This window comes from Curcuma longa, chromosome 6, assembly GCF_044706935.1.
Source record: "Curcuma longa cultivar G26 ecotype Majalengka, Jawa Barat chromosome 6, ITB_CL_G26_1.1, whole genome shotgun sequence".
Lineage (NCBI taxonomy): Eukaryota > Viridiplantae > Streptophyta > Magnoliopsida > Zingiberales > Zingiberaceae > Curcuma > Curcuma longa.
The window spans coordinates 6138676-6153236 of NC_133866.1; the positions used below are offsets into that span (position 1 = coordinate 6138676).

The following is a 14561-nucleotide window of genomic DNA, read 5'->3' on the forward strand; positions in this document are numbered from 1 at the left end:
AGTATGTCCTGGATGTAAGAAATGCAATCAGTTGTATTTTTGGGGGTTTCTTATTGTTTCAGGTTTCTCATGTAGTACATGGTTATTAGTATTACCAACTACTTAGTTGTTGCAGTTGAACAATAAACTGAGGTAAATGAATCTAGTATCAGCATCACACGTCATGCTTATTCTTTGAGTTTGGTAGTTGAAATTAATTTTCTGGGTTTTTTGTTCTGATCGATTGTCAATGGAGAAATGAATTTCTGCTAAAGTTTACACATAGATGATTATAGAGATTGAAAATTTAAAGGCTAACAAGTGTGCTTAATGCACAATTGGCAACTGCTTGTAAAATAGCAAAGGCTATTTTGCAAAACTAGAATTATATCAGAGTATAAATGAAATTTATGAGGAAAAATAATAAATGAGATTTATGAGAAGGGTCTCATAAGGCCTTGAAGGGTTTATAGTTTAGGCAATGAGGTTGTTCACATTTCTCTAAGTGTTAAATAGGAGAATACTAATTAATGTTTATTATTATGCTCTATAGAGACTACTACTACAAGGTATAGATAAGGCTCAACATAAATTGAAGGAAAAACTTAAAACATCTAATGTGGAACTAAACTCACTATTAGCTATTTGATTTAGAGTACCTATGATGCTCTCCCTTAAGTTGGAGTATAAATATTCTATGGCCAACTTATTATATGTTAGGGTCCTATTTGTAAAAGTGTATATTATAAAAGGCTTAAATGTAATATTACTTTGATAAATAAAATTCTATGTCCAACTTACCTATTTGCCAATAGTATATATTACAAAGGGCCTAAATGCAATATTTTTTTTAATGAATAAAATATATATTATAGAGGTTGAAGGTACTATCTAGGGTAATAGTCTTGCATCTTTTCCTCTTCATGGTATCAAAGCTTGTACCCTAGATGAAGATTTTTGTGCCACTTTAAATTTGCCTTGCCCCTAATCTAAATGGGGCAGCATGGGATATAAAAACAGGTACATATGTGGGGCAAGTAGTGTATAGGATAACATTTTTTGCCCCACCTTGTGCTGCTACGCTCGGATCCACTTGGATTTAGTTTACAAGATATATTTTAACGATATTTTATATATTATTTTACATTTTATAACTCTGCCCTGCATGAAAAGTAGAGTAGGGTGGAATGAGGAATAAAAAATTGTCCTAAAACCTGCCCTGCTCTGTTGCCATCCGGATTGAAGATCCTTAATTGAAGACAACGATTGTGGAGGTATCTCCACCAATAAGTATTCAGCCATGCACATCAATGGTATTATTTCAATGAACATGTGCAAGTAGAGATTGATTGATATCTTGCAATGAGGCATCCTAATTAGTGGGAGAGACATAGATGCATGTGAATAGACTTAAAGAAGAAGGTGACCTTAAAAAGGTGAGATTAGTTAGAAAAAAGTAATGCTGCATCTCGAGTGTTCTTTACTACAAACCCCTTTTTGTGCTTGAAATTATCCAATATGAATCAGTGAAACCAGGAGATAGACTATCATGAGTTTGATGCTATGGGTGAACAAAGTTAACAAAACCATAAGTTCGAGGTATCGTTAAATGACAAAAGGACTTGGCATCTCCAAAAATGAGGAAGCACAATTTATGAGATAAATAGTAGAGAGACCCATGTCTTGTGAGTTATGGCTTTGGGGAAAAAATTCATGAGAACATGATATTGGCATTCAACTACCTTATTTTGTTGAGAATTGTATGGTCATCCTCTGAATAATATCATGAGATGTGCAAATATGACAAGGCAGATTACATGGAATCCAGAGCATTGTCAATGCAAACAACTCTAATGAAAGTATTAAAATAAAAAATTTCTATTTGCTAATCGTTCCTATGTTGTTTTTATCATTGCCCTTTGACCCCACAGATTATTCATGTTTTTTTTTCTTTGATTTTTGCTATTTAACGTAGCCATCCTACTTCATATTTTAGTGTTAGTTTATCACACTCCTAAAGTTTAGCTATTTTGAGTAACACCTTATGTTTGCAGAAAATGAGTTCTCAGCATTGGTGGGTTTACAGTTCTTGTGGAAACTTGTGCCTCGATCTTCAGATGTTGATACCATCAATCATCTTGTTCATGTCCCTCTGAAGGAAACACCACTAAGCGACTGTGGTGGTTTCTGCGGCGATCTGGATCTGCAAATTGAGTTGGAAGATAGAGTACGTAGATGCTAATGATACATTTAAAATTTTAAACCATTCTTTTCTTTTCCTACAATGCTTTTTATGGTTGATATTTAATTCTAGCATTTGTCTTGTTTTTCTTCTTCCTTTGTGTTTCAGGGTGTAGGCTCCGACTTATATGTGGTCAAGGGTTCTTCAATTGGTCATGAGGTTGTAAGTGCTCAGTTATTTGAGCCACAACTTGAGCATGTGAACGACCATATTATATTGACTGTTGCTGAAGCTATGTCGCTGAGTCCTACATCACCAATCTTTGTCACTGTTGGCGCTTTATTACGCTACAATCTGAGGGTTATTCGCCTGAAGACTGCTACAGGTGTTTACTCAACAATCAAAATTAGTAAACGGATGATGAAATATAGTGGCAGATTTCTTCAACTAGCTTGTTGTTCAATGACAATTAAATCTTTAGGATGCAAACCATAATACAATTTTGACTATTGCCACCATCCTATCCTGTTACAGTTCAAGTTTTGGCAGATCCATATCCAAACTTCCTCAATAAAATATCTGCACATGCAGTCAACACGACCACAGTGGGTCAGTTGTTTGGCTGTAGCTAGAAATATTTGATAGATAAGCCCTTTATATCATTTCGCTGTGTTGCATGCTTTTTTTAAAATGATGATTTTGCATTCCTTGGTTTTTTTTGTGATATACAAATAGAATGAAGTGTTCTGGAGATGGATCAATTTTGATTATGATCTTGGTGCCTACTAAATATAGGTAAAACAACTTAAAAGAAATATGTTCTGGTTTCTACTTGGCATTTGATTGTTTGAGATAAAATCAATTAGAGTGCTCGAAAGTTTGCCATACAGACTACTTTTATGAATGATTTGTTTATGATTTGATTATGTAGCAGTAATCCAAGCTTACGCTGTTATAAAATAACGAAGTTTAGGTTCTGCTTGTTTTGGACAAACTTTCTTTAATTTTCATTTTCCTTTTCAAATGCTTTGTTTTTCATGAAAAATGTGCTCTATAGTAATCCTTTTTCTTGTTTTTATGGGGAAGCTTTTTCTTTGTAAAATAAATTTTACTATATATGAAAGTAAAAAAGATGATGGCAATGTTATCTTTTATTTTTTTGTTTTATTTTTCAATTGAGAAAGGCAAACTGGAAAAAATTGGATTTTTTTCAGGTATTTAACACATACTAAATAGACTAACCACCTATCTATGTTAAACTTGATCTACCAAATTACAAATTGTGGCAAGATTCTTGTGCATCGCACAAACATGCCATTGGCCAGAGATTAAACAAGGATATAAAAGGAACTTGTGAGCTGATTTACATGATGTGTGTGACAATATCATGGTAAAGACTTGATTGGCAAAACAATATTTCTAAATTTTAGCTTGAATTGTTAAAATTATCATTTTTGTATACAATTTGGTTTAACAAAATTTATAGCTAATTTAAAATTTCCCTATCAAGACTTCATGGTGAATCTAAAGATTATCTTTGAAAGAATAGATATTACCGCACCAAAAGTTCATTATCCTGCATCATTTGACTCTAGGCATTATATCAAGACCTTTTCCTGCCAGGTGCTTCCTTTTTTCATGCTCATTTACTTGGTCAGCTATATCAACGGAATTATGTTTATTGTTTACTATGTCGAAGCAAGTGTTGGTCATATAGTAGGTTGTGTTTTGATTTTTTGCAATAATATGTAAAGTTTGCTTTACGACATGCTGCTGTTGTTTTCAGTTATTGATCTTCCATCCCTGCATCATAGATGGTATGTGACAAATTCTTCAGTGGCTCATATTGACCCTGCGATGGGAGTTGCTGATGCCTTGAGTCTCGGTACAACTGATATTGTTGTTGAGGACACTAGACTTTCTGGTCATGAGCAGAGATCAACCATGCATGTTGTCATTCCTGATAAACTGTGTCTGTATCTAGTACCAGTGACCAATGGCTCCATTCCTGCAGAAGGGGTGGTTTCTATTTCTTCCTCAGATGTTTGGTATGTCTTTCCTGGCCAAGAGTACATGATTAACATTAAAGTCTTAACCGGAGGCCCTGATGTAAATGAAATACTCATAACAGAGGTGGGAGATGATTTCTTTTTTTGCCAGTAAGCATATGTATATTTTTCCTTTAGATTTTATGTTTCAACTATTTGTAACTTCAGAGCTGTTTGTTTATGGAGAACATGGGATATATCTTTCATATACACTTGCATACAAGTATGCATTATGTAGCATCTGCTCTTGTTGTGAACTGCTCCTATTCTTTAGAGTATTGACATCTCACTTAATTCTATCCTTTTTACATCTTGATGTCTGATCCCATTATGAGGATAAAGATCTCTTCATTTCCTTTTTGAGGGTATTTACTCATGCTTTTGTGATTCTTATTCTTAAATGGCAGAGCAATGGATTCACATTGGAAAGTAACACTTCAAGATACTGGGATTTGTATGCTCTGTCTGGAGATGTCATGTTAAGTAACTGGGAATATTCTAGATTGCTCAAGCCAATTTCTGAAGGAAAAGGTGCTCTGATTGCTGCTCTTTCTTTTCAGAGAGAAAAATTAGGATCTGTCGAGGTAGTTCATCTATTCCTCTGTTGTTTATGCAACAGTGACCTTTTATTTGTTTTGATTTTTGATTTGAGTATTGGCGCTACATGATATTGAATAATTTGAAAAAGGATGATTTTGTTTTTGCGGTAAAAGTATAATAGTATTTGGCAGTTTCCTAATCTGCATTTTTTCTAGGTTCTGAGTGCTGCGCAGCAAATTAATGTCTGCAGCAAAGTTAGTTTACTATTTGGAGAACATGATTATATTTCTGAAGTCATTCACCTTCCTTGGGCTCCTGGAATCGAACAGGCATTTGAACTAAAGGCAACTGGAGGTTGATGCTTATACTGCTAATCTAATGTCTAAATTAATTGGTATATTCCTAATATCATTATCCTCCTTGTTTGAGTTAGGGTGTGGGAATAGCCTTGAAGACTACAAATGGTTTTCATCTAATGTGGCAGTTGTGTCTGTATTTGCTTTTGGTTCTATTCAAGCAAAAAGGCCTGGTCAAGCCATCATTAGAGTAGTTTCAGTGTTTGATTCTGCAAACTATGATCAGGTGCTTATTTATTTCAGTTGAACTAATCTTCTCCACAGTCATTGAGTATGTAGATTGTTTAATGTGCTTAAAGCTGATATCATGCTTTGCATTGTTTATGACAGTATTGCATTGAATAACACTTTTGCTTCAATGAATATAACTAGAAACAAATGATTTTTCAGAGCTGGTATAAGATTATCCTAACTTCCTGTTTGAGTTAATGTGAAATTGTTAGAGGAGTTGATTTGTGGCTAAGGAGGTCGAATGTGTAGATATTAGCTTATGTGACTGGATTGATTGGCATTGAAGGTATGTAGGAAGTGGCATGTAGCGGCAACAGAGCAATTAGCTATTGGTATTCCATTGAAGGTTCCACTGTCAATATATACTAGTCACAAATGCAGTTTAGTTAATCTGGCATCCCGCAAGGCCGCAACTCAACTCTCATAGCTTCACAACTTCCCACTAATACTCTACTAATAACTTGCCACTGATGCTGCACTAATACAGTAGTGTACTGCTAATAACCACATCAGAAATAGATTCCACTGACCCTACCATATCAGCATCATACTATATCCTCCATATCAGCATTTCACTATGCACCTTGCACTTCACATTGAAGGTGGGCCGGACCTAGATCTGCATATGTAATATCTATAGTAAACATCTTGCATTTTAAGTAATAGGAAGAAATGTTTCATTCTGTTGAATTTTTTGTGTCTAGTCATGGTATAATGTTCATCATTCAATTGACGTCATACAAATCTATTTGGACCATCCATGTTTTTGAAGGTGTTACAAAAGCAAGTTGGACATTCTGTTTTTCTTTGCTGAAAGTTTGGTTTTGTAGACCGATCAGGAATTTCTTAGTATGGTTTCTACTTTTTAAAATTTCTGCCTGATTACATTGTACTAAAGAAGCCAAAACCCTTGTTTGCAACATTCGTTTTTTACTGGTTCTAGCATATTATTTTCTTTTGTTTATGCATAATGAGAAAATTGAAATATTGTTTGAAAACTTGGGTACTTCCATCTATAACTTTTCTCTGTTATAGGTTGTTATAGAGGTCTCCATTCCCTCTGCAATGGCTATGTTGCCATTTTTCCCTGTGGAGGTGGAAATTGGAACACAATTTCAGGCTGCTGTGACATTGAAGACGTCAAATGGTGCTAACTCCTTGTTAAATGCTGAATTTCTCTTGGATTCGTTGCTTTATTCTTTTTCAAGTGATTTGTATTCTTTTAATCTCCTTGAAGGTTACTACTACAGCAGATGTGATGCTTTTAGCTCTTCTCTCAGGTGGAAAGTATTTTCAGAAAGTGGTTCTTTCAAAATTCTGAATACTACAGATTTGATGGCTTCAGAGATTTCCCTTCACTTGAATGATTATAGACCAGAATTGGGGAACCCTTGTTCATGGACATCTCTGTATGCTTCGGGTGTTGGCCGAGCTGTGCTGCATGCAAGTTTGCCCCTTGAATCACTCTCTTCTATACAGGCTATGGATGGAATCATAACATTAAAGACTGTTAAATCTTTAGCGGCATATTATCCTCTTACTGCTTATCAGGCAGGAAATGGAAATCAACACGGTGGTTACTGGGTTGATTTATCTAAGATAGATGCCAACATACAAGATTTAGATAGTAATGGTCTTAATGAGTTGTTTCTTGTTCCTGGTTCATCAATGGATGTATTGTTAGTTGGAGGACCTGACAGATGGGACCACAACACCGAGTTTATTGAAACAGTCAATGTTTTAGGTGGGCAGGATTTGTCAGTTGTTCAGCTGCATGAATTATCCAGTGGTGGGAGATTTTACAGAATCTTTTGCCAAACAATTGGGGAGTTTGTAAGTAATATGATCTACATATTGAGACTCGAAAGACTATCCTCTTGTTTTGTGATTCAGATTAAATTTAATTCCTCTGGCTAAATTTTTACTTAATTGATAATTGTTTCTTTTACAGAAATTGCTCTTTTCACGTGGAAATCTAGTTGGAGATGATCATCCAAATCCCGTGTTAGCAAAATTGGAATTGTTTGTTTTTTGTGCCTTTCCTTCTTCAATTGCACTGATTGCTAATGAACCAGGTATTTATTTTCTTATTATGTTAGCCTACAATTTCAGTTTTTCTTGTGTAAATAAGAATACCAAGTCTACAACTTCAGTCCTAAAATTACAAAGAGTAGTGGTACGAGAAATACTTAGAACAATCATGCAAAGCAAATAGGTCTAACCTTAAAGTCAAGTAGAGAACTTTTTAATAATAGTTGTGACAAATAACAATAAATATAGTAATAAAATTCAACTCCCAAGCATTATATTTTTGGTGTTAACATTAAATTCATCATATTTCAGAAAAGAATATTTATGAATAATGGTTGCAAACAATTAATAATAAGTAAACTAGTAATATTCAACTCCCAAGTAATAATTTTTATAACATTAAATGAATCACATTTCTGAAAACTTTTGAATGTCCATATGCTGGATTGGAAGTTGAATGACTGCAAATAATTAACAAATTCCAACGAAAACAACTGATTTGCAGGTTATGCTCAAATTAATAGCTATTACTAGACATTTTACCCTTGTTGATGTTGGAATCTATATTATAAGTTGAAAACTAGCAACAACATCATAATAACAGGCGTTGCATCACTAGAGCAATTCAAAATTGGCCCAGAACTATGCAATAACTTTGATGCAATACAGGGATAAATAATCTCACAAAACAAGTAATTGATGAGAATGAAAATTCATTGAGAGGAATATTATTGTACAAAAGATATTAACACAGTGCACGAGGGTCCTTTTAAATGCTCCAACCAAACAGAAGTAGAAATAAACTAAAAGTATTTTAGAGAACAAAATAATCCTATACTTAAAATAACTAACTTACAAACAAAAATATGAACCAAATTAAATTAAAATTGTAAAATTTTCGTACAATCCTAAAATTCTGGTAGATGTTCAGTGAGCGAGCTTAATTATATATATGCATATATGTTATTCATTATTACATGTTATCTTCTGTCAATATCCTCCATTATTGGTTTTGCAATTAGACTAGAAGAGCTAGAAAATAATTTTTCTTGGAGACAAATATGCTAAAATTTTAGAGTGAATCAAGGAGGATGTTAGAATGAACACAACTTTCAAAGATGTTATATACTTACATAGATTTATGAATTATACATTGGTCTCTCTTTCTTTTTTATTCTTCACTCTAGTTTATTTTCATGGTGATCAGTGAACACATTTGATGTTATTGAGGCTTCCAAGAGTGCAGAGCGTGACTCTACGGGACTTCATGTTTCTCCTATGATTGTGTCTAATGAATGTACAATACGCATAACTGCTGTTAGTATTTATGCAAATGGAAGAATCTTTGCAAACTCTTCGTCCCTTTGCTTGAGATGGGAACTCAATGGTTGTGAAAAATTAGCCTTTTGGAGTGACAACAATCACGCCAAGAAACTTGATGGGTCAAAGTGGGAGAGATTTCTGGTTTTGCAAAATGCCTCAGGATTGGTTGGTTTACTTGGCATAATTCACTTGCTTATTGTTTATTCTTTTGGCTTTAATTTTTCTTTCGAACTTTATATTTGAAATGCAGTGTGTTCCAGGATTGTTTATGTTCTAATTTATAATTTCTGTCGTATCTATGATTTTTGAAAATACTAGTTCATCACTCATATCTGTAGCACAGCAAATTTATTGGTAAAATTACACTTATATTGTTTGGTCCATTTGGTAAATTTAAGAATAGTGCAAAGCTTATTCATTTAAATTTCTTGTAAGTATCAAAATTATATGTATATCTTTGAATTTGCATAATTCTTTCTTGTAAATTTGATAGCCAAAGTTTTTGTAGACATTCTTCCAAGAAAATTCTCAGCAACCATTCTTCCAAAAAAATGAAATCTCAAAGCCAAAGTTGTTGATCAGAAATTAATCAACCCAAAAATTGAAAGCAAATCAGAAAACTTTGTAGGACAGAAAGAAAAAAAAAACTAACAGAGATTCGAAGATTCAGTTATGAATTCCATAGGCAGGCTCTGATTCCATAACACAATTGATAAAATGGATGAATGTCTCTTTCTTTGATGATCTTTCTTTTAAATAAGAATTCTTGTACAATCTATTTTAGATAAGAAAATATTTACAGCAATTATACTAATTACTGCTAGTCTACTTAAGGTAAGAATATATATACACCTAATATTACACATTATTGTTAATTTACAGCTAATACACAAATTATGGTAAATTAGATCTTGAAATCTTAACTATAATTTATGCCATAATATTATCAATTGACACCCGCAACCTCTGCCATTGATAACTCTAACCAAAATGTAACTATCAACGTGAGTAAGCACACTTCAACACACTACGAGTATTCTATATGCATTATGACTATTCTACATGAGTGCATGATTAATTAAAATGTGAATTTGTTATTTATCATAATCTCACTAGACATGGGCGATGTATTCATCAATTATTGAGGCATTTAGACCTGCCGTACAAACCAAATTAGGTTTCTTTCGCCTACTCTTAGTGAGTGGTACAAGATGTTTGCTTTAACATGGGTATTGTTATGATCAATTGGCTAGCTTAAATGATGTATCTGACACCCTACACCTGATAATTGCTGCATAGTCAAAATAATATTGGGAAAAAATAAAAGCAACATCCCTTTTTTTCCTAAACGCCAAAGGGGTGCCTCTTTTTTTTTAAACATCAAAAGAGTGCCCCACCTTAAGTGTTCTGCCATAAATGCCCTCAAACCCATCAAAATCTATTTGTTGTCTGCCTAAAATAATCAAACCAACAGTTCAACCATTGTAGCCCATGCACAAAAATAGACTCATAGTAGTTTTGGTCAAGCTGCTACATGAGTTATAAATTTAAAAAAATTGAAAAATCATAATTTTTTAAAAAAGTATGGAACAAAATAATATAAATTGTCATAAACCTTCTAAAATTGTTACATGAATTATACATTTTTTTTAAAAAATATAATATATATATATATATATTTAAAATTTATGAAGTTAAAAAATTATCATAAAATGTTGATTTTAAAAAAATAAGAGGGATCAAAGTGATATAAATTCTGTAAATTTAAGAGCAAATTAATTTTTTAAAAAGTTAAATGCAAATTAAAAATATGTTATTTTTGTTTTTTTTTTTTGTAATATCACTACTTGATCTTTTCTAAGCCATTTGTTCACTTTTGAAATATGGGTAAACTTTGGCAAACTTCAATGGTCTTGTAAAGGGTTGTTGCTATTGGTTGGTATTTTATGTTCCAACACTAGGTTTACTCACAAGTTCCAGTTTTTTTTTTTTTTTTTGCACTAATAGTTCATGGGTTGATGGATGTGATGGCCACTGACAAATAGAATTTCTAAGTGTTCTGGCAGGGATTATCACACACCATTAAATTTCATAGCAAAAGAGATGTTTAATGTGACTATATGTGTGGCTTGAACATCAATTTGAATACTTATTTCCATCTTGTCATGCTTAAGATTTTTCTTTATCCTTAATTCACCTAAATTTTGAGTTTGCATCATTTTTAAATACTCATATATATATGATTAATACTTTTTTCTAATTCATTTCAGTGCATTGTACGTGCCACTGCAATTGGATTTTGCAAAGTAGGTGCCAGTCATCTTTACAATGTTGCTGGTTCTTTGTTTGGAACTGGAGAAAAGTTTCTTACAGATGCCGTGCCATTACAGGTTGTTGATTTAGCTTTCATGGATATTAACAGTATAGAATTACTGCTGATTTTCTTCTGCTTTCTTTCATGATCCAGTTGAATCTTTTTTTTTTTTTTGTATAAAATGCAGTTAGTTTCTTCATTAAAAGTTGTACCAGAGTCCATCTTAATGGTTTTGGATCCTGAAGCAAAGGTATGAATGTGTAACCAATATATGTATCTTCTTTAAGATCTTTGAAAGATTCACCTTTGTCTTTATGATGATTATTACCTTTCTTAATCCAATCTTTTATATTTTTTGTAGTTTTTTTCTTTTGGAGAAATATTACCCATTATTTATAATACAATAGGAGAAAAAAAGAGTTCAGTTTTCCCACAAACATGTTTTTCAAAATGCCTCCTAAATTAAAAAAGTTTCACTATTAATGCTAGATTTTCTCTTTCCTTTTAGTTTTCTACTATGTTAGTTGAACTAATATAAATGCCACATGACTTTAGCATAGGAGTGTTAATGGATTGTGCTTAGATTAGGCCCAATACCCTCCATATTTAATTTTTTTAATCAAAATTTTAAATCATAAGGAATTATAGAGAACATTAGAAAGAGTCGAGGTTACATCTATTAAGGAAAAATTCCAAGAGACACATTTAAGATGATATAAATATGTATTTATGTGACTAATAAATATCCCAGTTAGGCAATATAAGACCACGACAAATACACATATTAATCGAGGGAGAGGGAGACCAAAGAAGTAGGGATGTAAACGAGCCAAGTACAGCTAAGCCGAGCCAAGCTTTATGTTGTTCAAGCTTGTTTGATAATGTAATCCAGTAGAGTCAAGCTAAGTCTAAAATGAACTAAATCGTTGAAACAATTGTTGATTTTTTTTACGAATTTGAGCTTGGTTAAAGTTTGACTTAAGCTTGGTTTGTTTAGATGTTATCAAATTCTCAATTCAAGCTTGTTTGATTGGTTGAAACTTTTATATTTTTAAACTTGTTAAGTTGGTTGTGAACTTCATTTTGAGAATTTGTTTGTTTATTTACCGTATTGATAAAAGTTTTATTGATTAATATAGTTCATAAACTCTCTTCGTGAACATTATTCATGAACAATTTATAATCTTTGTTCATTAACATTAACGAACTAAACACATATGCATTCAAGTTTGTTCATTAGTTTAATGAGTTGTTTAAGCTTGTTTATTTAATTGACTGTGTGTATATTAAACGAACATAAATAAATTCTTACCAAGCTGAATACTAAGTTTGTTCATGAATGTTTGATTCATTTACAACCCTACAATGAAGACTTGGTTAGCAATGATAAAAGAGCATAAAATTCATTTAAATATAGATGAACATATAGTAGAGGATCGAGACTAATAATGTAGGAGGATCTATAGAGCTGACCCCATAATGGGAAAAGGCTTGATTGTTATTGTTGTTGGAAATCATAACTAAAATAAACTTGAGAAGCTTTTTTAGTAAGTTTAAGGAATTTTTAAACTATTTTTTAGGTATTTATGTAACTTTCGGATCAAAAGATCATATTTGCCATCATGGAATTATTTATTTATTTATTTCTTTTAAGGAATTCAAGGGCAAAATGATCAATTTGCAGTGTCTAGAATTTTGTGGTGTATACGAGGAGTGATTTATGAGTTGCAAAGGTTACAGCTAACCCATTTGTCATTTGACACCTTTACCTTGGTATAAGGGGTGAACTCAATTTTTAGACACGTAATGTACGAGTATAATGCAAGTATCTCATATAGTTAAATATAAGTAATTAAAACAGTTAATTAATGGTAAAAAGATCAATGCTTTACCTTAGGTAGTCCATGCTATCTATATATCAATTATATTTGTGGGAAATTTATAAAGAGATTCTTCTATATTTACAATTAGGCATTTGACACTATATAAAGCTATCAAGTTGTAAGATATTATAAAATCCTTGTTACAATTATACTTGTAAGTTTCCTAAGTTGTTGGTCTAAAAATGTCGATGGAGATTAGCTTTTAACCTTGTGAGTATTAGTCACCTGTAATAGTAATATTTACTACATAATAAGAAGGATAACTTGTTAAATTAATAGAATTTGTTATTTTTTTTTTGATAATCCAGGTATCTAGCTTTTCGAAACGACTAATCTTGGAGGTGACTGGCTTGGTCCCATGGAAAATTTTCATCGGTCACCAGGGTAAATTGGGAAGCTCAAACGGTGCATTGCTCCGCAGCTAGCATTCTATGGTTTTCTTCCGTTGGAGGAAATTTATCCGTAGTACGTTGTAGCTAGGAATCAATCCGTGGATGCCTGATTGACTGCGGAAGCACCTTGCTAGTGCACCATAGCTCCGGGGGCATAGAATTTGTTAAATTGATTGAATTAAGAAGTGATGCCAATCATTAAATTTTGTGAGGCCTTTATGGATCTTTGATAAGATCAAACTTAAATCACACTCTAGGATATTGTCTTTTATAAGCACTTTTTCAATTTGCATGCAAGCTTACACACTTCTTGAGTAGCAAACTAGGAGGTTGTCTATATATCTCCTTATTAAGTTCACCTTGAGGGAAATGTTCTAGATATCCATCATGTAGAAGCCATTGAGATAGAATTACCAAAGTAAGGAAGAGAAGATCGTTAGGACGGTTTTGGTGGACTGACTCCTTTGATAGACTGTTTCATCGGCGACTGACTCATCCGGAGGACTGTTTTGCCACCAAGTGTCTTGTGTCTTCTTGCATGCTGGCAACTGGGCAGAACAAAAGTTTTTGCCCATGCCGACTGACATTGAATACAATTTGAAACCATGTGTGAAAGTATATTAAGCATTTGTGAAAATATCTTATACTACCTTTCAGCTAAACTTGTCATTTCAAGTGTTAACATATCGAGAAGCCAGGATTTGTCATATTCTATAAGACAAACTATCTATATTCATTTCAGTTGGCTTTCATGTCTGATTTGCATTTGGTCAAATTGTGTTCAGGTTAATCTGTCAATTATTGGAGGAACTTGTTTGCTAGATGCGTATATAAATGATACACGGGTAGCAGATATAGTCCAACCTCCTCAAATTACTCAATGTTCCCACTTCACTGTTGGTGCTATAGGATTGGGAGTGGCCAATGTCATAGTTCGTGATAATGGGCTTTCACCTCCTGCCGTTGCTTCAGCTTTGGTACTCTATTCATATAAATGTTTTTTTTTGTTACTTAACTGTGTTAACATTCATTTGTTTTTCTCTTATTTGTGAAAGCAAGGTACTTCGAACCATAGAATGCATCGACTTTGTCTGGTTATTAGGCTGTTTCATTGTTATACTTGGCTGTACATGTTTGTCTTTGGACTGTTTTAATTCAAGAAATCTTTCTACCATGTCCAATATTTATTTTCTTCTTTTAAATTATTATTTTTCCTAATTAATTTGTTCGGTCCAGAAGAACAGAAGTGCACACATTTTCTCATTTACCAATTAGATTCTTG

General features: G+C 32.8%; 1 protein-coding gene across 1 annotated transcript in view; it reads left to right on the forward strand.

Moving 5' to 3' along the window:
- The window catches only part of LOC141830715 (nuclear pore complex protein GP210), a 31928-nt gene that overhangs the window by 2186 nt on the left and 15181 nt on the right, over positions 1-14561 (forward strand). Inside the window, exons 3-15 of the mRNA XM_074718130.1 lie at positions 2034-2206; positions 2330-2546; positions 3948-4294; positions 4617-4793; positions 4965-5103; positions 5183-5331; positions 6372-6483; positions 6574-7169; positions 7288-7411; positions 8575-8855; positions 10961-11080; positions 11192-11254; positions 14065-14256. Coding sequence (XP_074574231.1) covers positions 2034-2206; positions 2330-2546; positions 3948-4294; positions 4617-4793; positions 4965-5103; positions 5183-5331; positions 6372-6483; positions 6574-7169; positions 7288-7411; positions 8575-8855; positions 10961-11080; positions 11192-11254; positions 14065-14256 — 2690 coding nt within the window. The remainder of the gene's footprint in view (positions 1-2033; positions 2207-2329; positions 2547-3947; positions 4295-4616; positions 4794-4964; positions 5104-5182; positions 5332-6371; positions 6484-6573; positions 7170-7287; positions 7412-8574; positions 8856-10960; positions 11081-11191; positions 11255-14064; positions 14257-14561) is intronic.